Source organism: Anabrus simplex, chromosome 3 (genome assembly GCF_040414725.1).
Source record: "Anabrus simplex isolate iqAnaSimp1 chromosome 3, ASM4041472v1, whole genome shotgun sequence".
NCBI classification, from domain to species: Eukaryota; Metazoa; Arthropoda; class Insecta; order Orthoptera; family Tettigoniidae; genus Anabrus; species Anabrus simplex.
This window is the reverse complement of record NC_090267.1, coordinates 408,893,995-408,921,464: the sequence shown is the minus strand read 5'-3', so window position 1 is coordinate 408,921,464 and position 27,470 is coordinate 408,893,995. Positions and strand designations below refer to the sequence as shown.

Here is a 27,470-nt window from a genome sequence, read left to right as displayed (position 1 = left end):
CGGCTTGACCCTGATCACTTAAGCGGAGAAATTAGGTATTGGGTGTATTAAAACTGTGTTGGTCGGTTGCGTTGTTGATTGTTGGACGTGAAGTTATTTTTGAATTTCTGGTTGAGAAGAAGGTGGAAACTGCGCGTGGATATATTGATTCTCAGTTCTTAGCGGAAACCAAATTGGACCTGTTTAAATGGAGAAAGTTGGTAAAAACAAAAAATGGAGATAGGAAAAGGTTAACATAAAGTGAAAGGACGCTTACCTCGCGCTGCGGTGTGTGTAGTATAGCTGATGGTGTGCGATTGGTGGCGGGGAGAGAAGTGTGGGCAGAGAGGAGGGCAGGCGCGTGCGGGTTAGGAGGGGGTTAGGAAGAGTGGGGGTGGCTTGGGGTGAGGTGGGGGTGGGGAGCTTTTAAGGCGGGGCTGAAGGGTGCGGGAAAAAGGGTAATTGTCTCGGAAAAGTACCTTTGATTAGACTTAGGATTGAGTTTTGGTTGGCTGCATTATTGTCTCTGAGGAAAGTGATGAATAGATCGAAGAGTATGTTGGGTTTCTCTGAGATTTCATTGAGATTGTGACTGGCATTGAAGTATTGGTCTAGGTGTATGTAGTAATTTTCCATTATGTTGAGTAAAGGGCCCTTGTTTGCTAATTCGAGGATGTCCATGTCCTGTTCAATATTGGTGAAATTATGGTTATAATCATGCATGTGTTGGCCGATGGCTGAAAACCTGTTGTATTTTATTGCATTAGTGTGTTCGTGGTATCTGGTATTGAAGTTTCTACCTGTTTGTCCGATGTAGGATTTTTCACAGGTGTTGCATTTGATCCTGTAAACTCCTGATTTTAAAAAACTGCTGGTCTTGTTGATGTGTGAAGTATTGTGTAAGACGTTCGTGTTCTTATTGTTGGTTTTGAAGGCTATTTTAACGCCTTGTTTCTTGAAGATATTGGTTAACTTGTAGATATCATTGTTGAACGTGAAGGTGGAAAATGTTAGAGGTTTAGTCACTTCTTTTTTGAGGGTAGTTTTAGGGCGATGTTTGTGTTTATTGATTATCCTTTCTATAAAATGATTGCTGAAGCCGTTGTATTTTGCAATTCCGCGAATTGTGTTTAGTTCGTTCTTTAGATCTTTCTTGGACATACCGACCAACACAGCTTTAATACACCCAATACCTAATTTCTCCGCTTAAGTGATCAGGGTCAAGCCGACTCGACATTAAAAGAGTATCACTCTTTACTCTCCAGACTTTGTACATACTTGTATATATGCTTATATGTGTTATTTTACATTGTTTCTTTAGTACGAGGACTACTGACATCCACGAGGTTATATTTTTACAACTCTAAGCACCCCACTAGTACTTTGTTCCAAACTTGTTTGTATATATATTATTATTTACTACTCACCTGTACCATACTAACATTTCTCATCTCATTACCAAACTTCACTTTATAAATTATAAAATCCATACGATTATTACAGTTAAAAATAACGTGTTTTAGGATTCGACAAAAACTTATGTATGCTTTAATATGGCTGATGATGACCCCTAGGTGGGTCGAAACTAGTTCCATGTAATTTATAACATTGTAAATACATATTAGTACTGAATAGGTGGAAACCTTTACTGTGTTACTATTCATATGTTATTATCCTTGTAATCAACAATCTTTACATACTGCTGACTGAATACTTCTGCCTTTTGAAGATCCTCACATACACACTCCCCTTGTTCATTAATTATTCCTGGAATGTCCTTCTTGGAACCTGTTTCTGCCTTAAAATACCTATACATACCCTTCCATTTTTCACTAAAATTTGTATGACTGCCAATTATGCTTGCCATCATGTTATCCTTAGCTGCCTTCTTTGCTAGATTCAATTTTCTAGTAAGTTCCTTCAATTTCTCCTTACTTCCACAGCCATTTCTAACTCTATTTCTTTCCAGTCTGCACCTTCTTCTTAGTCTCTTTATTTCTCTATTATAATAAGGTGGGTCTTTACCATTCCCTACCACCCTTAAAGGTACAAACCTGTTTTCGCATTCCTCAACAATTTCTTTAAACCCATCCCAGAGTCTGTTTACATTTTGATTTACCGTTTTCTACCGATCATAGTTACTTTTTAGAAACTGCCTCATACCTGCTTTATCAGCCATATGGTACTGCCTAACAGTCCTACTTTTAAGACCTTCCTTTCTATCGCATTTATTTTTAACTCCCACAAAAACAGCTTCATGATCACTAATGCCATCTATTACTTCAGTTTCCCTATAGAGCTCATCTGGTTTTATCAGCACCACATCCAGGATATTTTTCCCTCTGGTTGGTTCCATCACTTTCTGAATCAGCTGTCCTTCCCATATTAACTTATTTGCCATTTGTTGGTCATGCTTCCTGTCGTTCGCATTTCCTTCCCAATTTACATCTGGCAAATTCAGATCTCCCGCTACAATCACATTTCTTTCCATGTCGTTTCCCACATACCTGACTATCCTATCAAATAATTCCGAATCCGCATCAGTGCTACCCTTTCCCGATCTGTACACTCCAAATATATCAAGTTGCCTATTATCTTTAGAAATGAGCCTTACACCTAGAATTTCATGTGTCTCATCTTTAACTTTTTCGTAGCTTACAAATTTTTCTTTTCACCAGAATGAAAACTCCCCCTCCCACCTTTCCTATCCTATCTCTACGATACACACTCCAGTGCCGTGAGAAAATTTCTGCATCCATTATATCATTTCTCAGCCATGATTCAACTCCTATTACAATATCTGGTAAATATATATCTATTAAATTACTTAATTCTATTCCTTTCTTTACAATACTTCTACAGTTCAACACTAACAATTTTATGTCATCCCTACTTGATTTCCAGTTCCCTGTTCCCTTATCACCGCTCCCTAGGCCATCCCGTTTCCCTGAATGTACCACCCTATTACCCTTCCAAACAAATTTCCTAACTTATACGTACCACTGCGGTTTAAATGAAGGCCATCCGAGCGCAGATCGCTATCTCCTACCCACCCATTAGGATCTAGAAATTTCACTCCCAGTTTCCCACATACCCACTCCATAGTCTCATTTAAATCCCCAATCTCATTCCAGTCAGTATCCCTCCTACACAGTATTCCACTGATAACAATCTCCCCTTCCTTAAACTTCACCTGTGCTGCATTTACCAGGTCCTACACATCCCCAACTTTGTTGGTTATATATATATACCTGCTTGCCGTACGTTGTTGGTACCCATATGAAACACTACCATCTTCTCATTTCCATCCTTCTTCTCTTCTACTTTCCTCAACATCTGCCTTAACCTAATTCCTGGATAACATTCTACCCTGGTTCCCTTTCCTCCACACACTTTCCCCACGTGTCTAACGATGGAATCCCCCATGACCAGAGCCTCATTCCTACCCACCTCATTTGATTCCCTCCCCTCCTGGTCAGCCCTATCTTTCCTGATAGCTGCAGAAGCTACTTCCTCCTCCCTTTTCTCCTTCCCATGACCCTGTTCCACCTGTCTTTTCCTATCCTCTACTCTACATTTCCCTTTCCTACTTTTTCCCTTCCTCCTACTTCCATGCATCTCAGGAACAGTTCCCTGTCCCTCATCTTTCCTCTGTTGTTCTACCTGGAGTGACTCGTACCGATTTCGCACAGACACCTGTCCTGAATTCTGATCCTGAATAGAGCCCTTGGCCTGCAATCTCCTTCCCCTTAGAACATCAGACCACCTGTCTTCTACAACTCCTCCCTTTCCTTCCCCTCCCTGTTGTACACCTACTGTAACCTGTACGTTGTTTGAGGGAGTCCTATCATCCTTCCTGTCTTCTGTGAGAATCCTAATTATCTCCCTCAAACTTTCCAACTCCTCCCTCATACCCCTCAATGCCTCACCACACCCACAATAAGTACACTCGCGCTCCTTAGCCATTCTTTACGGGGGGAAAATTTTAAATTAAAAAATAAAGTAACTTATTTGCAAAAAAATAAATGAACGGAGGGATATATTGTCTGGGATAGTACACAACAATAAGGAAATTAATATACGACTACACTACAATACTACTTAGTCGTGCTCTATTTTTTTTATCCTACAACCCCTAACAGGATAAAAGCTGCTGTTAATTACTGAATATCGAAAGTAATACACAAGAACTACACAATTCCAAACTGCAATTAAGCCTATCCTAATTTCAACAATATTTTAGTAAGAGTTTCTACGGATACCTCTACTACACCAGTACTACACAAATATTTTACAATAATAAAATAAGCACACTAAATTCTAATAGGATATTACTCGTATACTACTGTACAGTACACTACAGTAATTTTTAAACTACTTTCAGACGTATCCTAATTACGATACCGGTACCGTACCGTATGTCACTACTGAGCACAACAGAAATGAAATTTGCAAGAACTACTGTACTCAAAGATTACCAACGAAGCTAAATGCTTGGACAAATTATTATTAGTATTACGGTCTAATAGATATACACGAAAGATAACACACGAATATAGCAGGCAAGATACTGCACTATCTAAATGTACTGTATCTATACTACAATGTATCTACACTACACTACACTGCGTTTAGTTAAATGCTTAAGTATCGAAAGGATTGCCGTACACGAAGAAAAACACAAATATAACTGGCAAGATACTATCTAATATATTATACCTTATCTTCACTACAATTCTACTGAAATGTGGTTATGTGATTATTACAGCTGGTGGACTACTATTATTTTCCCTACTCCACGGGACGGAGAAAAAAAAAGTGTCCTTAATTAGGCCTACTGAAAAATACGAGGTTGTCTACAATAATTTCTCAAATATTTCTATCAAAACTACTACTACTACTACTACTACTACTACTACTACTACTACTACTACTACTACTCCAGGGACTTGAACTGCAATTACTGGGATATATGAATATTATTATTAGCTAACCGCTCATAAATACTGAAAGATCGAGGGAGCGAAATATAAATTACGGATACTAACTACCTACTCAGAAGTACAAATGAATGGAATACAAGGTCAGCTGATTTTTATTTATATTTACTTGACTACACTACACCCTTTGTTCACGACTGTAGCCAACAATGCAATATTTGAATATGAGGAGCGACAATAATCAATAACAATACGACTGTTAACTATTACCGTGTAATCTCTTTAACTTCTTTTTAAATGGAAGTTTACAGGCGTATCGTGTTTTTTAATGTAGTAAATTATTACCTTCGCGATAGTTTGAACGTACATCTATACGAAATACCGGAGAAGTTGCTGCAGAAGTTACGGTACTATTCCTTATGATAATCTGCCTTTGTAAGTACAACCAACGAACCTACAGATATTTACAAATATTTTTAAAGTTAATATTGTTACCTAAAGTATTACCTAAACCTAAATTCGAAACAAGGTGCACCTAGCTAGCCTACTTAACCTAGAAAACGTAATTTACTGAAGACCAACTGAATTACTTGTTACAAAATTTAAATAATTATTACTACTCCCAATTTCTACCAACAAGCACTAAACACCACTATATAAACAGCACTAAATGAATCAGATATACACAAAATTAAGCTATTTCAATAGGTTTTCACTACTTTATCACTACAATAATACAAGAGCTCTCTCAACAGCCAACCGTTCTCAAGCGCATCCAACAATGCAAGACCAAACCCCTGACCCGGCGAGGAATCGAACCAAGGGCTGTCGGGTGACAGGCGGACACGTTGCCCCGTACACTGCGGGGCCGGACCCACTTAATGGTATTTTCTGAAAACAAAAAAGTACAGTACGTGTTTATTTATTTTTAAAGGAGATTCCAAATACTAATTTTTACGTCAGTAAACTTTTAAGTTTTTGAAATATAGATATCCTCATTTAAAATTTTCATCCCCCTTTTCACCCCCTTAGCAATGGAATACCCAAAAATCTTCCCTTAGTGCGTACCTACATCCTAATATAAATGTATCCCCAAAATTTCATTTCTTTATGTCCAGTAGTTTTGGCTCGGCGATGATGAATCAGTCAGTCAGTCAGTCAGTCAGTCAGTCAGTCAGTCAGTCAGTCAGTCAGTCAGTCAGTCAGAACATGTTATTTTATATACATTTTTTTTTTACCTGACCCCACCTAACCCCCACCCCTAAGGGGGCTAGAGGTGGCTTACCCCCACAGTGCTTGTCTCCAGATAGCAAATAATAAGTGTTCAAAATTTGATTGAAATTGCTCCAGTGGTTTAGGAGGAGATGTGTCATTTACACACATACATACATCCATTTTTATATATAGTATAGATAGATTGGTACTTACAGTGATCCCCATAAGGAACTTTCCCACCATCAGGAGAGTAATTAAAACTAAGAGGATTTTTCCTATTCATGAAACTCTCAACCTGACTTTTAATTCCATTTATCATCATACCATTGCCTGATGTCTATCTCACAGCATTGTTGAAGTCTTTTTGCAATTGTTCACAGTCTTATTTCTCTATACAGAATACCATCATCTGCAAAAGCCTTATCTCTGATTCCAGTTCTTTATTCATATCATTTATATATACAAGAAAACATTAAGTTCTAATAATAGTGCCTTGAGGAAATCCCCTCTTAATGATTACAGGATCAGATAAAGCTCCATCTACTCTAATTCTCTGAGTTCTATTTTCTAGAAATATAGCCACCAATTCAGTCACTCTTTTGTGTAGTCCAGTTGCACTCATTTTAGCCAGTAGTCTCCCCATGATCCACCCTATCAAATGCCTTAGATAGGTCAATCGCGATACAATCCATTTGACGTCCTGAATCCAAGATATCTGCTATATCTTGCTGCAATCCTACAAGTTGACCTTCAGCGGATAACCTTTCCTAAACCCGAACTGCCTTCTGTCGAAGTAGGTAATAATTTTGCAAATGCCGTGCGGTTAGGGTCGTGCAGCTGTGAGCTTGCATCCGGGAGATAGTGGGTTCGAACCCCACTGTCAGCAGTCCTGAAGATGGTTTTCCATGGTTTCCTATTTTCACACCAGGCAAATGCTGGGGCTGTACCTTAAATAAGGCCACAGCCGCGTCCTTCCTACTTCTAGCCCTTTCCTCTCCCATCATCGCCATAAGACGTACCTGTGTCAGTGCGACGTAAAACAGATCGTTAAAAAAATCACAAACATAAGACCTACCTGTGTCAGTGCAACATAGAGCAAAATAAAAAAAAATGAAAAAGAAAAACATGTGGGCAGATAAGACAGAAAATTTTAAAAATGTATTTCCTTCTTACTGTGGACACAACCAATACAGAAATATCATTCTTTTTTTAATTCTGAGCTATGTACAGACAAAACACTTATTTTATATATAGAAATTTATTATGTAAACAGCTACATTATCTAAAGGACAAGGACCATGGGCTCTTCTAGACCTATAAGAGGACAGCAGATTTGAATACAATTATTATACATAATACACTCAATAGTCTACATAGACCTATGTAAAGACCAAAGGGATTGTTTCACTACACAATACATTCACTTGCATTGGCCTTGTCCTTGGCTATACTCTCCTCCTATGTTAGTTTTCTCAATGCCCTTCCAGCTTCCAAGCTCTGCATCCTGCATGGTGTGTGTAATTATGAAACATCCAGTAGACAACCAGGAGTGAAAATGAGCTAGAGAACAGGTTTTATCATTATCGTCATAGGTTGTTCTGCCATCCGGCAGGTCCAGTCATGACTGTGACCTCCATATCTCTCGATCTTGTGCCCTTTTCTTCACTTCTGCATAATTTTCCTTTCATTTTCTAATGCTGTCTAATAACTGGTATCATAGAATATGCTGCAGAAAATGGAGGAAGAGCTGCGAGTCATATATATGAAGTGCAGCCGTGTATGACTCGTTATTGGTGTAACCAGACAAAAAGTAAAAAAGAAAGGAATTTTCAATAGTTGTTTTCAAATATTTGATAAAAGTAAATTGGTATTAGAACCAAATATTTTGTTTTTCAGGCATTTATCCCTTGATGACTTTGAAAAAGAAAGAAAGTTATGTAATTGGTCCACCTTAGTTAGTACACAAATGTGTCTTAAAAGAAACTAAGAAAAGTCACACAGTAGGTGCATGCTTTGGCCCCATTGGGCGATTATTTCTTCATGTAAGGCAAAACTGGGTGATGTGTGCATGTTTCTGTTAAGCGTGTGTATTTTTGTAATACGGGCTTGGATTGACAACTTTTGCATAAAGGGAAGAAGGACATGTGCGCTTGATTATTTAACAATTATTTGCTTTATAAAACTTGCTTAGGACCATTATGAACCAAAGAATAGAAGGGTGAGTAATGGGAGAGTTACCACAAGGACGCGGGATATGCTGCATACCCGGGAGGGATGAAGCTATGAAGTAGAAATGAGAGTATTCATAGAAATAAGTACTTTTATAACATCTATTGTGGAAAATATATACAAAACATTTGCTAAATATGTTACATACTATTAGAGAATGATTATGCTGTATGTAAATTCAACAAAGTTCAATTCTAATTAAAGATTGTAAATTTTTCCTAGTTCCAATGTTTTTCAATTTCTCCATTACTTTTTATTAATTACAATTTTTCACTGCACTTTGGACTTTTCAATATCACCACAAGGTTATCCATAAATTGAACATGTCTCATGTAGCCAGTGTTTTCAAACTTTATTCTGGAACCAGTCTGCTTTGTTCTTTGTCACAAAATAGTTCTCCCAACATTCCACACATTTATTGCTGTCAACTTCAGAACATTATTTTTCCTCTTTGTTTCCAGCAGAACTAAAGTTCTTTACCAGTCTTCTATCCACCTTACAAGCAAGGCACCTTTCCCGTTCTAAGCACGAAACAACTGTTCCTTTTTTATATTTTCTGGTGTTGCCAGCACTTCTGCTGATCTCCTCTTTGATTGATTTTCTTTCTCAAGAGCGGGCAAAAATAGAACTTATTGCATGAAGGAGTTTCTGATGTCTTCGAATTAGCGTTCAGGAATTTTGGGGTTTTTATGGCCTTGGATATTGAGGGTACTGGGGAAAGATTATCATTGTTTGGGAATTTAAATGGAGTTTCTGGGATCCTTGATGTTGAAGGCTTTGGAGAACCATTCCCATACTCTCTTGAGTTGATAGATGAAGAGGTACATGGAATGTCTGAAACATTTGCAGAAAATGAAAAAAATGATCTGGAATTGCACTGGGATCAAAAGGCTGATGATGCTTGTTGTTTAAAGGGGCCTAACATCGAAGGTTATCGGCCACGGGGGGGGATCAAAAGGAACCCATTGACAGCATTCTCAATGGATGCTTCCTTCTCCCAAACTCCACCGATCAAAGGTCCCATTTGGCATCTCGTCATCTTTCTGTTGGGATGTGTCCTAGTCCAGGTATTAACCCCAACTGGAAATACTGCGTGAGTAGTCCAAAGAATGTGCAGTCTAGAAGTTGCAGTACGTGCGTTGAATGTGGTAGCAAACAAAGCAGGATTAAATCATTTTCCTCTGCCAAAGTCAGTAATTCCAGAGAGTTGGTATGGCTGCAGTGCCAATCTAGAATCAGCAGATAATTTACAGGCATGTGCCGGGGCAAGTAATGGGCTTTAAACCAATGCAGGAAGAGGTCAGTACAAATGTAACTAGATTTGGCGTTCTTGAAAACTTCTGAGCTTGGAGGCAAACCATCCTCGAACATAGCATTCTTGTTAGTCCTTTTCAAAATCATGACTGGCGACAAAATCTTCCATCTGCAATTGAGCAGGCAATTAAAGTCAGTTTCTACCTATCCAGAGCTGGTTACTTTTACAGGTTTGGAGCCTTTCATTGCAATGACTTCGCTGGTCTCATTGATGCAGCATGTCACCCTTGAGGGCACTGCATCTTATGTCCCAAATCTACGGAACAGATGTCGCACCCTGCTTTCAAGACTGTATTGATGTAGTAATAGCAAAATTGTCGTGCAGAAACTTCACAACATCCAGTACTGTATATTAAAACTGCTAAATGCAAAATAATTTCAAAAAGCACGGATTACAAAACAATGGAATTAGGTGTCCTCACTTGGACTATGTGCAAGTAGGGTAGCATCCTGCTTCATGAATTTACTGAGCTCAGAACATTGTAAGCAAGCCTCGGACTTATGGAAGTAACGGAGACCCACTCTCATTTGACAGGTGAGGGACTCCTTGGAAACAACCTGGCGAACAAAATGGAATTCGATGGGAAGCTATCAGTATTAATGGGGCTTATGGAAGAAAGAAAGTAGAACTGGCTGAGTCAGCAAAGATGTACTAGGAGGAAGTGATATTCGGGTAAGGGGAGATAACGCGGAAGAGATAGAAGATTATAAACTGTACTTGACGGGTGTTAAAAAGGGAAGGGCAGAGTATGGGGTAGGACTGTTTATCAGGAATACTATTGCACGCAACATAAGGCATGTAAATGAGCGAATGATGTGGATAGATTTGGCATTTGGAGGAATTAGGAAGAGAATTGTCTCAATGTATTCACCATGTGAGGGTGCAGATGAGGATACAGTTGACAAGTGTTATGAAGCATTGAGTGACATCGTAGTCAGGGTGAACAGCAAGGACAAGATAGTGCTAATGGGCGATTTCAATGTGAGAGTTGGAAATAGAACTGAAGGATATGAAAGGGTGATTGGTAAATGTGGGGAAGATGTGGAAGCATTTGCTGGAATTCTGCGCTAGTATGGGTTTAGCAGTTACGAATATAATCTTCAAGCATAAGGCTATTCATCGCTACACATGGGAGTCTAGGAGTACCAGATCCATAATAGACTATATCTTAACCGACTTTGAATTCAGGAAGTCTGTTAGAAATGTACAGGGGTTTTGGGGATTTTTTGATGATACAGACCACTATCTGATCTTTAGTGAACTAAGTATCTCTAAGCCTAGGGTAGAGAAAGTGAAATCTGTCTGCAAACATATAATGGTAGAAAATCTCCAGGACGAGAAAATTAGACAGAAGTACATTGATATGATTAGTGAGGAGTTTCGAACAGTAGACAGTAAGCAGGTTCAGGATATAGAAAGAGAATGGGTGGCATACAGGGATGCTGTAGTAGAAACAGCAAGGGAATGCCTAGGAACAACTCTGTGTAAAGATGAGGAAAATCGAACATCTCGGTGGAATGATGAAGGGAGAGCACCTTGTAAACGTAAAAAAAAGGCTTATCAGAAATGGCTCCAAACAAGGGCCGAGGCAGACAGGGATTTGTACGTAGATGAAAGAAGCACAGCGAAACAAGTAGTTGTTGAATCCAAAAAGAAGTCATGGAAAGATTTTGGTAATAACCTGGAAAGGCTAGGTCAAGCAGCAGGGAAACATTTCTGGACAGTAATAAAGATTATTAGGAAGGGAGGGAAAAAGGAAATGAACAGCGTTTTTAGTAATTCAGATGAACTCATAATCATCATCATCATCAGTCGGTTTACTCATTGCTGAGCATCGTGACCTCATTTCTTCACTTCGTTAGTAACTGCATCCTTAACGAGATTTTTCCATGCTGAGCGGTCTTCAGCTCTTCTTAAGATATTGTGAAGAGGTAGACCGGTGATCTTCTTTGCTTGGTCTAACCATCTACTTGTTGTTCTGCCTCTTGGTCTGGTGCCTTCAATTTTGCCTTGCAGAAAGCTCTTTTCTAAATTGTCTCCTTCTCTCCTCAAAATGTGTCCCAGGAACTGGAGGTAACTTCCACTAACGCGGGAAGATAAACGTTTTGTGATGCTCAGTTCTTCTATAATGGAGGCATTTGTTCTTCTTTCTGTCCATGGTATATGGAGCATTCTCCGCCAACACCACATCTCAAAGACATCTATTCGGTTCTTGTCACTAGCCTTCACAGTCCAGGTCTCACAGCTGTATAGGAAAACAGAGAACACCAGTGATTCCACCAATCTTATTTTCACCGTTTTGGATAATGCCCGGTTCTGCCAGATCTTTGTGAGTTTAACCATTGCGGCACGACCTAGGACAATCCGTCGTTTTATTTCTTTATCACAAGTTCCCGTGTTACTGATTATGGAGCCCAGATATACACAATCATTCACCAACTCCAGATCTTTCAGACATCCTGTTATTTGGATTGGGATTTGACTTTGTCGGTTGATAACCATTAGTTTGGTCTTTTTCATGTTAATTTCTAGACCAAAATCCGAACTAATGATTGTCACTCTAGAGAGCAATTCATCAAATTCTTGCATAATACATCCCAGGAAATCACTGGAGAGGTGGAGGGAATACTTTGAAAATCTTCTCAATGTGAAAGGAAATCTTCCTGGTAGTGTCGCGAACAACCAACCTCATGGGGAGGAAGAAAATGATGTAGGTGAAATTACGCTTGAGGAAGTGGAAAGGATGGTAAATAAACTCCATTGTCATAAAGTAGCAGGAATAGATGAAATTAGACCTCAAATGGTGAAGTATAGTGAGAAGGCAGGGATGAAATGGCTTCATAGAGTAATAAGAGTAATGTTGGTAAGGTACCTTCAGATTGGGCGAAAGCAGTAATTGTACCTATCTATAAATGCAAGGGAATAGGAAGGATTGCAACAATCATTGAGGTATTTCATTGATTAGTATACAAGGCATAGATCTAGAGAAGGCATATGATAGGTTACCGAGGGAAAAGATGTTCGCCAAACTGGAGGACTATGGAATTAAGGGTAGATTACTGAAATCAAAGGCATTTATGTTGACAATTGGGCTGCAGTGAGAATTGATGGTAGAATGAGTTCTTGGTTCAGGGTACTTACAGGGATTAGACAAGGCTGTAATCTTTCACCTTAGTTGTTCGTAGTTTACATGGATCATCTGCTGATAGATATAAAATGGCAGGGTGGGATTCAGTTAGGTGGAAATATGGTAAGCAGTCTAGTCTATGCTGACGATTTGGTCTTAATGGCAGATTGTGCCAAAAGCCTGTAGTCTAATATCTTGGAACTTGGAAATAGGTGCAATGAGTATGGTATGAAAATTAGCCTCTCGAAGACTAAATTGATGTCAGTAGGTAAGAAATTCAACAGAATTGAATGTCAGATTGGTGATACAAAGCTGGAACAGGTAGAAAATTTGAAGTATTTAGGTTGTGTGTTCTCCCAGGATGGTAATGTAGTAAGTGAGATTGAATCAAGGTGTAGTAAAGCTAATGCAGTGAGCTCGCAGTTTTGACCAACAGTGTTCTGTAAAAAGGAAGTCAGCACCCAGAAGAAACTATCTTTACATAGTTCTGTTTTCAGACCAACTTTGCTTTGCAGGAACGAAAGCTGGGTGGACTCAGGATATCGTATTCATAAGTTAGAAGTAACAGACATGAAAGTAGCGAGAATGATTGCTGGTACAAGCAGGTGGGAACAATGACAGGAGGAGAACGAGGAGATAAAGGCTAAGTTAGGAATGAACTCGATGGATGAAGCTGTATGCATAAACCTTCTTCGGTGGTGGGGAGATGTGAGACAAATGGAGGAGAATAGGGAGCTAGAAGAATAATGGACTCTGTTATGGAGGGTAAGAAGAGTAGAGGGAGACCAAGTCGACAATGGTTAGACTCAGTTTCTAGCTATTTAAAGATAAGAGGTATAGAACTAAATGAGGGCACAGCACTAATTGCAAATAGAGGATTGTGGCGACGTTCAGTAAATTCAGAGAGGCTTGCAGACTGAACGCTGAAAGGCATAATGGTCTATAATGTATGTATGTATGTATGTATATTAAAACTTTTGCAAGGAACATATTGTACTTCATGTTTAAAACCAGCAGAACATTGATAATAAATGAGAAAGGGTGCACACAAGCGATGGAAACCTTTGCTACCAAGCAAACTCGAACTACTTTCAGCATATACAGTGTCATCTAATGGTAAACTTTCAAATTAAAGGGGATGTAGCAAGTCTACCAGTGTAGCCCATCACCCGGTCTTGCCTAATCTTACAAACTGTTATCTATAACCATTGTTCGCACTGTCTAAGTCATTTCTTACGTCGAGACTTATGTGTTCCTCTATGTGGTGTTTTTGGTTATGCTTTTAATGATATGACAAAATAAAATATTTCAAGATTAATTGTTTACAGGGCTTATAGTGTTATGTTTTGGAGTGTTTTGTTAACTTTTTATTTTATATTTAAGGCTGAAGAAGAAAGCCCAATGCAGCCAGAACATGTACATGCTGTGTGATTTTTCTTTTAAGACACATTTGAGTATTGACTAAGGTGAACCAATTATATATTCTTATATTGTGATGACGACATTGAAACGCTTGGAAGTCCGTGTGGCACTTCATGTGACCATTTGGCTTTGGTAATGTATATGTAGAAGTGGGCTGAGATAAAACTATTCAAATGTGCTGATATTACTTTTTACAGAAATGAAGTATAGATTTAAATGACTATGTTGTGTGTTGATTTAAAGGCGCTGACTAAATGTTGTATTACAGTAGAGGAAATGTATGGGCTTAATAGCCAATCAGACTCCTCAAGCAAGTGACCCGGATACATTGTGCCACCAAAATACCATTTTTCTGCTTCAGGGAGTAAAGTATAGTAACGTAGCAAACTATGAAGTGTTTCCTCCGAAGTAGACTTCAGTCGAATATCACAGTGAAAGGAAAGGATAAAGTTGTGGAAGATCCCCAGATGTAGCAGTTGCATTTTGCTTGTGCAATTGGCTGGAAAGAATACCAGCTCGATATTTCGCAGTGTCAAATTAAGATGATGGGCCAGGCATCACTCGATTATGAATGTGATCTTCCTATTTTGTGCACCCATTTTGGCATCGAGGGCATATATCTACTGCTCGAACAGTGAGGATTAGGCATCATAAGTGGTTGGTGCAAAGTCATGATATTGGAGAAGCCTCGAGGTTTCTTTAATTTTCCATTTGCACTAATCACGAAGGAGAGCAGTTTCTCAGAATTCATCTGCATTCACTCCCAGCATGACAGTGAGCTGCTTTTTACTGTGCTTTACCACCGTAGCAGGCTTCCCCTTTGTAAATGAGAGTCTACTTTGGGAGGTGGCTGTGGAACAGACCTGTTTAATTATTGAAAATGTTGCTTAGTTCATAAGCTTTCAGCATCTCCTGAAGCTTTGAATCTTTCCAGGTCTGAATAGTTTCTTCACTTACACTGTTCGATTCCCCAGATAAAACATTGTACACAATAGTGTACTATTTTTAAAATCAGTCTATTCCTAGTTTGAGGCTGGAAGGCTTCAATCCCCAACATGTTTGCCTCTCTGATAGCCTTTTCTCTCAGCATTGCACCACTGATAAGAACATTTGCCGCTTGTGCTAAAGAATAGTATTCACACACTTTCTTCTAGTTCGTATTTTGTATATTTGATGTATTTTGGTCTTCTTCAAGTGGGGATAGCACTTGGAAGCACCATTGCTGGATTGTGTGTTTGTTGTTAACAATGGTGTTCAGTGTGGATACGGAGATGCCAAATTCCTTCACAAGTGAATTCACTTTCAACAAAATACATATCTTTTGGTCATTTGAAAAAACTTTCTCATTTCTTCATACTTGCGCCACCCAAAACACACTATTATTTTGAAGTACAAATGATAAGAATAACTTTCCATGCATCGATCAAAGACATTCTCACAGGATGTGTGAAAATTTATAGAACAGTGATATAACAAGTAATGATTGTGAGGCGAGAGTATGATGCTGTTCAACTTAATTCATTACAGTAAAATAACGTGCACGAGTGTTCATTTGTTTCCAAAACCAATCCATTGGTAATAAATCGTAGCACCCGTCCCCCACTCATTGAGTAAACAAGCTATCCTATTAGCACCTGAAGCAGAGTCTACTGCTAATTATTGAAAATGTTGCTGGAAATTTATATTTTTATGATTCTAAAGCCATTTCTAACAGGAAATTTATATTTTTATGATTCTAAAGCCATTTCTAACATACTGTACACCAATTCTTAAAATTGTCATATGTCCATAAATCACGGAAAATTTGAAATGACACATAGGTAAATAGTGAATAAAAATTACGTTACAAGCCTATGAAAATCGAAAGGAGTGAAAAAGAATGGTGTAAATGTTGGGGAAAAGTAAATTACTTGTACGTAAAAGAGGGGTTTAACTGTATGCATGAATATAATCCACAATTTAATAAAAGATATTATAGTTCCTTAGGCTTCTTCTATGCCTGTGAATTGTCACATGAATAAAGGTAAAATCCATTAATGTATTTAAACTTTATATAGATGAAAGAACCAGTATAATTGAAGCCTATTGAAAACTGCTTTGTGAATACCACTGGTTATTATTGCCCATGTAAGGGTTGTGTCAGTTTATAGATTTCTTGCCATCAAAGGATTTCATAATGCAGATTCTGTTGTATGTGTAATTGAGGAGTGAAAAGATCATGACTAAGAGAATCTTCAGTTTATCCAGCAATTTCTAGGTCAGTTTGGCTCTTGGCTGGAGTTTGAGTGTAGATGTCCCTCCTGATATCACATGATGGGTGTTCAGATGCAGACAGATCAGTTAGGAAAATAAGATAACTGATATTGTAGCTCTCTTTGAATTTCAGTCGATTCAGCTGGAAAAAGACATTTTAGAATGTAAATTGGTAAACAAAGCATCCATGTCATAATTAAAGATAAAAGATTGAAAACTGTTATGGTACTTGAAAACTTTCCATCATTGTCATAGTAATTGATCATATTATATTTTTTTCACATACATACTGTACGTATTTAAATATTGCTCCTTGTACATAAAGAAATTTCCTATACCATACATGATATTGAAAAAATACAGACAACTTATTTTACTGCTGTTTCTCAACAGAAGCAAATTGCTGTGTTAACGTATCCTCTTATTTACATGCCACCACACATTCATGAGTCAGAATAATGTGGTAAAATGCAGACAGCTGATAATCTCCTTCCAATCTCATTGCGTAACCCCACCACCAATGCCTGTTAATATATAGGCACTACTTGATCCAACACTGGCAGTTACCCGCGGCTCCGCTCGTGTGGATTTTGTAATTTGATAAAAGTAATCGTTCCTCGGTACTGTACTAACACATTATCTGAAAATCCCTAAAGTATAAAAACTCACCGAAAAATCGAGTTTCATTTAACCCAGCAAATCTTTGTAAACCACGTTTGTGGTATTGCCCTTTGGGGCTAAGATGACCGTGCGACATAGAACTGTACACGTGAGAAACATTCTTCTCTCAAGTCGAAGAAAAAATTTTATTTTCAAAGGAGATTCCAGATACCTATTTCACGTCTGTAACATCTTCAATTTTTAAGATATAAGTGTCCCCATGAAAAGAATTCAACCCCTTTATCAGTCCTTCTCCCATCCCCACCCTCACTTAAGTGGATTTTCTGAAGAAAAAAAAAATGTTCCCTTATTGTTAAAGGAGATTTCAAATACCTCTTTCCACACCTGTAATATATTCAGTTTTTGAGATATAAGTATTCTGATAAAAATAATTCAACCCCTTTATTAGTCCTTCCCCACCCCCACTTAAGTGCCTTTTCCGAAGACAAAAAATACTTGTTCCTGTATTTTTAAAGGACTTTCCAAGTACCATGTCTGTAACATGTTAAGTTTTTGATATATACTGTAGACATACCAGTACACATTTTAAAAATTCATCCACTTTATCAATTCTTTTCAGCCCCTTAAGTGGATTTTCCAAAAATGAAAAAATACATGTTTATTTTTAAAGGAGATACAATATATCAACTTTCACATCTGTAACATCTTCAGTTTTTGAGATATGTAGGCCTAAGCATCCTCTTAAACAGAATTTAACTCCTTTACTAATTTTTAACCCCTCCCCCTAAAGTCGATTTTCTGAAAACAAAAATAATACGTGTTTATTTTTAAAGGAGATTCCAAACATCAATTTTCACATCTGTAACATCTTAAGCTTTTATCCTCATACAAATAATTCAACTAATTTTTCAGTTCTCTCACCCCCTTAAGCAGATTTTCAAAAACAAAAGAAGACGTGTTCATTTTTAAAGCAGATTACAAATACCAGTTTTCACGTCTGTAACATCTTCAGTTTTTTGAGATATAAGTATCTTCATAAAAATAATTCAACTCCTTTCTCACCCCACCCCCGTTAAGTTGATTCGCCCTCCAAAAAATGCATATTTCTTTATTTTTATAGGAGATTCCAAATACCAATTTTTGCATCTGTAGCCTTCAGTTTTTGAGATATAAGTATCCCCATAAAAATAATTCAATTTTTTTCACTTCCTTTCACCCTCCCCGTTAAGTGAATTTTCCAAAAACAAAAAACAAATGTTTATTTATAAAGGAGCTTCCAAATACCAATTATCAGGACCGTAATGTCTTCAGTTTTTTCTTTTTATGTGTCCTCATAAAAGGAAATCAACTCCTTTTCACCCTCCCTCAAGTTGATTTTCCCATTAAATTGGGTGTTTCTTTATTTTTAAAGAGATTCCACATACCAGTTTTCACGTCTATAACAACTTTAGTTTTTATTAGATAAAGTATCCTCATACAAATAATTCAATTAATTTTTCAATTCCTTCATCCCCCCTCCCTAATTGGATTTTACAAAATCAAAGGAATGTGTGTTTCTTTACTTTTAAAGGAGATACCAAATACCAATTTTCAAGTCTGCAACATCTTTAGTTTTTGAGATGTAAGTGTCCTCATACAAATAATTAAACTAATTTTTCAATTCTTTAACCCCCCACACCCCCAAGTGGATTTTCCGAAAACAAAAAATATGTATTTTTTAATTTTTAAAGGAGATTCCAAATACCAATTTTTACGTTTGTAACATCTTTAGTTTTTGAGATATCAGTATCCTAATAAAAAGAATTCAACCCTCTTTTCAATCCTTTTTATCCCCGCCTCCCCAAGTGGTTTTTCCAAAAACAAAATATATATATTTCTTTATTTTTAAAAGATAGGAATACCAGTTTTCACTTCTGTAACATGTTAAGTTTTTGAGATACCGGTATACTGTTGATCTGCTCATTTTAAACATTCTCTCCCTTTTTTAGTTCCCATTTCCAAAACCAAATTATCTAGTTTCTTTACTTTTACAGGAGATTCCAAATACCAATTTTTACATCTGTAAACTGTTAAGTTTTCGATATATAGATATACTAATTTCACCCCCTTAGTGATGGAATATCCAAAAATCCTCCCTTAGTGAGCCCCTACACTCTAATTTCCAAAATTTCATTTCTTTGTGTCCAGTAGTTTTGGCTCTGCGATGATGAGTCAGTCAGTCAGTCAGTCAGGACATGTTATTTTATATATATAGATGTCATCCCTACCTTTAGCTTTAAGCTTTTCCTTATAAATACCCTTCCCTCATTGTTTCCATCTATTATACAAGTAAACATTCTTGCTGCTGTCAAGTCTGGAACCTTCTGTTTGTATGGAAGCTATTCCGAGACTATCCGCCTTTCATTCCAACACATCAGTTTTAGAATATTAACAAATGCTCAAAACTTTTTAGATTCTTATTGCTTTGGATATGTGGAGAGCATTATTTTTCTTTCAGACATATACTGTATATTGTATTTACTACAAAGGAGAATGACCAGAATCTCTTGAATCCTTGAACTATTAATTATTATTATTATTATTATTATTATTATTATTATTATTATTATTATTATTATTATTATTATTATTATTATTATTAAGTATATTTCACTTTGAGAAAGGAAGCAGTGCTCCGAGCTCTCTCTTCAGAATTGTTTGTGGGTTATGTTTTTGATACCTGCAGCAAAATATCTATAAGTAAAAATTAATAATTCATGACAAGTTCTTAATGTGAATGATTTCTCTTTATTTTGGAAATGATTTAGTTTTTTAAATTTTGTCCTCTTTTTCAAACAATTTTCTGTTGTATTAAATGTAAGTTAATTTAAGAAGTTTAGCATGTAATTCAATGTAAAATGCTTTTAGTGATGTTTCAGGTTTGCTGCCTTGGTACTCAGACCATCTGATGAACGAGGAAGTAATTTTGAAAACTAAGCAGGACGATTTGATTTCATATTAATGAAGACATCTGCAAGAAAAATGTCTCCATTAATGAGAAAGAGCAGGAAGCATTCTAGTGGCTGCCTTGTTTCTTCTCTCATCTTGATGCTCTTCACACTGCCATGTAATGCTATTGACAACAAATTTGACTGTGGCACTGGACCTAACGATCTAGGTGTTATTTTACCAAGGGACATTGTTTTGGAAGAAGGAAGACCATTAGAGATGTTTTGTCATCTGAATTTAGATCATAGACATGCGAAAGGCCATAATGCAAGTGATCTTGTGTTTTTTCGTGACAAGAATGTTGTAAACAAGGCTTTTATTGAAGTTTTGAATGCTACAACTATCAGATTATTTGAAAAGAATCCTCCAGCATCGATGGCAATGTATTTTTGCCTGTTGCAAACAAATAAGTCAGGGAGTGAAATTAGTTCAAAAACAGGAGTTTGTCTTACCCAGGTTGTTATAGGATATAAACCAAAAGAAGTTCTCAACTTTACTTGCATTTCACACAATTGGGAAAATCTCACATGTAAATGGACTAAACCAGAAAATCCTGTTGACACAAAATATAAGCTTCATTTTCGTTTACCGGGAAGAGCAGGGGCAAGAATGGTGTATAATTGTTCTAATTCATCTGAAGAAATTAAACTGCAAAGAAAGTTAAAACCCAATGAGGGTTTGTGCTTCTGGAGTCTATCAACTGCTCCTATGTATAGACTACCCTATGAGTACTATTACTTTCAAATGATTGGAGAAAATAAATTAGGTAAAGTGGAATTCCCATGGATGAAATTCCATCACTATAGCCATGTAATTCCCTCACAACCTCAGCATCTGGTTTATCTTAATACCACATTTAATAGTATTCTACTTGCATGGTCTGTTCCATCTAACGTAGTACATTTTTCTCCTGGTCTAACTCAGCGTGTGGACTATCAGTCCACTTGGGACAGAAATGAGTGGCACACGGTGGATGCAAGCCAGTTAATAATTAAAAACCAATCAAATCATACTTTTAACCTCACAGGACTGAAGTATGCCAACACCCATTATGACATCAGAGTGTACATGAAGTCAGCTGTTGCAGTAGGCGATGATAAGTGGTCCAAACCTGCAACACTCACTGTTAAAACCAATCCCACTCTTCCTGGGGCTTCACCACGAACAGATATTGGTAGCTTTGAGGAAGTTGAGGTAAATGGTGTGACATCTCGTGATATATATGTCTATTGGCAGCAGATTCCAAAACATCTGCAAAATGCAGATGGTTTTCAATATAAAGTCATATCTGTGAAAGAGATGGATCCTAGTGAACCTATTGAACGTCATCCTCACCTTCAGCCTGTAGAAATGACCAATGCATATGCAAAGTTCAAAGGACTTAGTTTCAATAGCTACAATTTTACCATTATTGCTGTAAATTCTGAAGGCAACTCAGAGCCAGCTTATGTATATGTGCCCAGTAAGATGAATATACCTCCAGAACCAATTAGTGTGACAAAGATAGCCTTTAGTCCAAGGTTATATGAACTTTCTTGGAAACCCTCAGATAAAGAAGACTTAATAGAGAACTATACAATCTTTTGGTGTAATAATGTTCGTGATCGTCCCTATCAATGCCCTGGATATCTGGATTGGATTCATGTGCCAAAGAATGAGACTGTGAAAAATATAACTGTTCCAGATGATGAGATATATCAGTTTGCAGTTTCAGCTAACACTAAATATGGAAGTAGTGGAATGGTCTGGGCTTCCTGCACAGTAATTCATAATAAGACAATAGGTAAAATGAGAAGTGTGTGGATTAATAGAGTTGGCTCTGACTTCATTGAAGTTGGCTGGAAATTTGAATGTTCAGATAGAATAGGACGAATAGAAAATTTTGTAATTATGTTCTGTCCAATTTCAATGGCTGAAAATAATTCAACATGCAAAGAGCCTGAACAGGATCTTCCAACTTCACCAACACAAATACATAACAACATTACAGGTTTAAAACCATACACCACATATATGGTATCAGTGGCTATTGTGACTCACAGTAGAATACGTCAGCAAAGTGATCGACTCTATGGAACAACTTTGGAGAGTGCTCCAAGCCCGCCCAGAAATGTCACAATATCTAATGTAACTAATTCAGCAATGATCGTCAGTTGGTTTCCACCAGAGTTTAGAAATGGAGTGATTACTTTATACAAAGTCTGTTATGGTGAACCTTATACATGTATAAGAATGGATAGTAACAATACACTACTCGATAGTCAGTTCTCGTATAAAGTGGAAAACATGACTAGCTATAAAGACTACAAAGTGTCCATAGAGGCATGTACTATAAAGTGTTCTGAACCTTCACAGCCTGTATGGGCACATACTCTTATTGGAATACCAGGTATAATGGATCGCCCTAAGATAAAATTTGTTAATGCTTCTCAAATAGAGGTTGCTTGGAAACCACCCCCGGTTCCTGGAGGAATGCTTAATTTTTACCAGGTGGCTATTCATCTAACAGATGGTGATAAAAATAGAAGTAGTTATTATAATAGTACATCCAATAGCACACAAATCCCTGTTTGTGATTCTGATGGTATTCTCCATGAAAAGTATGGCATTATGGTACGAGCTGTAAATATTGATCTTCAAAACAAAATTTATTTTGGTCCATGGAGTGAATCTACAGAGTATAGCTGCTATAGCCCAGGTCTATCTAAACCTCTCAGAACTGCTGTTGTAGTGTTTGGTGTTCTTCTCATAACCGGCCTTGCAATTTTACTTCTGTATGCTGGGAAAAGAATTTGGCTCTGCTGCAAAGAGATGCAAGATTTAGTGCCAAAACTGCCTCCTGGTCTAGCACCTACTTGTGAAAAAGAGAAAGATTCAGATTTTCATATTGATGTTGCTTGGCCCTCTCATGACCTCCAAGTGACTGGGAAACCGCTGCTGGATGAGAATGAAGTGCAGCATGCACATAGCCATGGTGGAGATAGCAGTGGTTGTAGTTCAGGACACGAGAGTGTTTCCTCTTCCCTTACATCGGGAACACAGATCTCTTCTGATTCGGGTACAGAGGCAGACCAGCGACCTCCATCCCCTGATGGAGTGTTCTTGAACACGCCTTGGGACCGAACCTCACTGAGGCAGCGTAACGTTAATGCACTTCGCCCTGTAGGGGACTCATACATCATAATGGGCAAGGGATCTGAATCCATTGCACGCAGCACACCTAACTTGACAGATACTGACGGTGTAAGTGTGGGAGCTACAGGACCTGCATATAGCTGTCTTGGAACTTGGTCTCTCATGGGCTATGGAATGCCTAGCAGTGAAGATGTAGAGAATTCTAGTGGAAGAGAAGAAATTCGCTACTGCAGAGTAGGTCTTGATGCAGACGCAGTTGCTCCCTCTCAGCAAATCGAACAACAGGCTCACTTGATCCCTTCAAAGGGCTATGTTGTTCTCTCAAACTTGTCTGCTTCTACTCCTCAATTGTTACCACAATCTGATACCTTCTCTCAAATGGAATCCTCACCCCAACCTCACAGGTATGTGACTCATCAGATGCAGCAGTGTAGCCCTGGTTCAACAGACCTTAAAGTTGGTCAAACTGGCAAGGGCTATGTTATGGCTGGTGAGCACACCAAGACAACAAGCTCTCCAGATGTAGATGAATTTGAAGATGAAGATCATGGCTTCCTGGATCTTGAATCTCTCGACAAAGAGGATGATTCATATAGTCGATTTGGTTTACAACCTATTCAGTCCTCGGAGGCGAAACCAAGTTCTGGCTATGTAACCCTTGGAAACAATTCTCATCCTTCTGATATAGTGACTGCAAGTGTAGGTAGTGGGCCTAGGATAGGTGGAACTTCGAGTGGGTATGTTCCACATAGACACTTTGAGAAAAGGGATGTGCCTTCCCTTGATGCAACTTTATCGGTTGATCATGTGGACGAGCCTTACAGTAATATGGTTTCTATGAGTGCAGGTGATACTAGCATCAGTTCTTCGAAAGTGAATGTATAGAATTGTAAATTATGCTACCTATATACAATCAGTCGTCCATGGCATGTGGAAAGTGACATGTGAAATGTAAAGTAATATATTTTAGGCCCGTGTTTGTTTTTATATTTTCACTGACAAGTATACATTTTATAGATGATATTCTATCTACATATATAAAACTTGAGTTTGTAAAATTAATAATTATTATATTAATTGTACAGTAAACCTTATTTTTAAAGTTGTGTATGAAGTGTAGTTTTATTAACCTTGATCAAAATGTAAGTTATAATATGTGGTAATCTTACAAACAATAGAATGATGTGATATATACTTGACATACCTATGATTATCTATTTTTATGGATAACATTCTCAAACATTCAAATTTCTTTTCACTGTTTGTTCTCACTGTTGCACGTTATTTTTACTGAAACCTGTTCTTATGTATTCTTTCTTTCTTTCTTTCTTTCTTTTCTTTCTTTCTTTCTTTCTTTCTTTAATAAAAATATTTGTGCCATTTGCTTTCCTGCAACTGTGAATTTATTATTATTATTATTATTATTATTATTATTATTATTATTATTATTATTATTATTATTATTATTATTATTGCTCTTTTACAATCATTGATATTATCCAACAGTCATTGGTTGAGAGGTTGGAGCAAGTATATTTTCAACATCATTGCATTGTAATATTATTATCTCATAGTATATTTCATAACGTATCATTCAATGCTTTAAAAAATATATATTATTGTTGTTGTTGATATTTGTTGTTAGAATGGCAACTTGTCTAATATGTACCAAAGACCCCTGCCCCTAAATTTTTATATTGTATTTATATTTTTCAGTTTATTGTAATTATGTTATATACAGTAGATTGCGTGTTTTACAATGTAAATTATGTGATGAAGCTTGGCTGTTTGTATTGTTTTAATAAAAGTAGCTATTCTGTACAAAATTTTACAGCATATTTTCTCATCATATTGGGTAGCAGTTACTATGTAATTTTTAAAGGTCAGTACTTAACCAATGATTTTTCTTCCTTTTCTTCTGATGTTTAAAAACCAAAGCTTTAACAAAAAATCAATCCCTAAAAACAATCTTGAGTACCATTGTTGCTAAAAGTAAATTTCTTCCAAACAAGATTTTGGGCATCATGGGACTACAAAATATTTGTTTAGGATAGGTTTGGATCAAAGAAGTACTTTGTAGCTACTGTAGTTTCCTTCAGTCATTCAGAATATAATGTACTTTGTTAAATTTCTCACAGTTATACATTTCCTGCTGTCCTTCCATCCTTTTCAGAACATTTTGCCATACAGCTAAGAATTGGCAATGGGTATGTGTTGATCATTTGTAACAAATTTTGCTTTGTATGGTATTTTGCTGTCACAAGAAGGTTTCTCTCTTGGTTAAAGAAATGTTATGCTTTGTGAATCCTGTTGAGTATTTCCTGTTGTACAGATGGCATTTTCAAGATCTTTGAAATTTAAAACAGTCTCCAGTCTAGTTCCTTGTAGAAAAATGTTGGAACTTGTTTCTTTTCTGTTGACAGTCAGTTTCACTGTGTTGGATTTGCTGATTTTTAGGTGAAATTCTTGAAGATCATGATCCATTCATTCAGTTTCTCTCCATATCAAAATTCATCTGAAAATACGAGAGCATTAGGTTCAGATTCAATCTCTTTGATAGATTTTGTTATTTATTATCCAATTCATTACTATCGTAAATAGTAGTGATAGAGCACTACCTTGATTGACTCCTTTTTTAATTTCAAAACCACTCTGTTCCTCCATTTCCTATCTGGACACTACTATCCAATTTCTGGTACATCTTAACATGGTCAATTAAAGATTTTGATACATTAATACACACCAAGCATTCCCTAATCATCTTATTTGGAACACTCTCAAAGGTTTTTTCATCCATCAAAGTACCACGTAAGGCTCTTCCTGTATAGTTCAATTGTTTTTCTCACTCTCCTCACTTTTATCTTTTCTAGCACTCTGTTGTAAAACACTTTGAAAGAGCAGGAATTTGAATTTTATGCCATTTAGGCTGCCTATGAATCAATTTTGACATTCTGTTTTATTTTACGAGGTGGCAGGGGAACCATATCTCTTTTGAGATCTATTGTGGGAGTTGTAATTAATTTTATTAGGTAACTCCATATTTATCACCAGGGATCTTTTACATGTTGACATGATGTTGAGTGCCGAATGTCTTTTCTTTTTCCTGCCCTTCAAAGATATTACTTCCTCTGCCAGATTTGAACCTTTGGTCTTGGAATCTGGGGGCTGTCACACTATCACTAATCCATAATGGGAGCTGTGGGGAGAATTGCATCATTTTCAGCTTTGTTCCCCCTGTCACGATGAAAAGATAAGTGAAGTATATATTCAGAGCGATAGGATGGTGATTAGGATGAGAGTTTTTAGGAAAGTTGTCAGAGAGAGTGATATCTATGTTGCTGCTCTGAATAAAACCATTTTTTTTTTTTTTTTAATGCTGTTTGTTCGGGGCGTCGACCCATGTGGATCTTTTGCCCCTACTGGCATCATATTGTATGAACCTGCATATAATTGGAATGGCGGTAGTGTGGAATGTTGTGTGTGAGGAAAGGAAGATTAAGGATGTCACAAACACCCAGTCCCCAGGCCAGGATATTAATCATTACAATTAAAAACCCCTGACCCGGCCGGGAATCGAACCGGGTCCACCGGGGGACGGGCGAACGCGTTGCGCCCTACACCGCGGGGCCGGACTGAATAAAACCATAGTACCCTTGAGAAGGATGACAGACACTTTGTCAAAGAGCCACAGATTATAAATACCCTATGCATAGTGTGTGCTACAGTCTTGCCTGTAGTTCTGTGCTCATATTATTATTATCATCATCATCATCATCATCATTACTATTGGTGTTTTCAATTGAAGAAGGAAGGCAGCCTCTCATAATTAAGAAATATTGAGCTGATAGAAAAGCAAAAACATCCTATGTATAATTGACTAGAGTGGTCCAGTATAGGCCATAAAATGTAAAATAATAAAATTATCACATTATTATTATTATTATTATTATTATTATTATTATTATTATTATTATTATTATTATTATTATTCTTGCGTTCTGGCCTTCTAAGGACCACGTTACAATTTCAATTGTTCCTCCTTAGTTGTTCTTTCCTTTTCTTCCAGTATTCTTTCATTGTTTCACTATGTTTCTTTTTCCTGTCTTCAGTCCACTTTGTGCCTGTTTTCTTTTCCTTCCTCCTTTGAAATCCTTCCATTTGTAAGACTTTCTTCCTAAAAATCTTTCTTTCCAATAATTCTTCTTCTCGTATGTTGTTCCTTTCCAGGTCTTTCTTGACTTCTTGA

At 37.2% G+C, this 27,470-nt stretch overlaps 1 protein-coding gene across 4 annotated transcripts in view; it reads left to right on the top strand.

Annotated features, from left to right (window-relative positions):
- LOC136866436 (cytokine receptor) overlaps positions 1-25,050 on the top strand; it is a 105,905-nt gene extending 80,855 nt beyond the window's left edge. For 3 of the 4 annotated variants that reach the window (XM_067143373.2, XM_067143375.2, XM_067143374.2), the window contains exon 3: positions 20,009-25,050. In XM_067143373.2, the coding sequence (XP_066999474.2) occupies positions 20,102-24,109 (4,008 nt within the window). In that variant the 5' untranslated portion in view covers positions 20,009-20,101 and the 3' untranslated portion in view covers positions 24,110-25,050. The remainder of the gene's footprint in view (positions 1-20,008) is intronic. The other variant, XM_067143376.2, reaches the window with a different exon arrangement.
- The last annotated feature ends 2,420 nt before the right edge of the window (positions 25,051-27,470 follow it).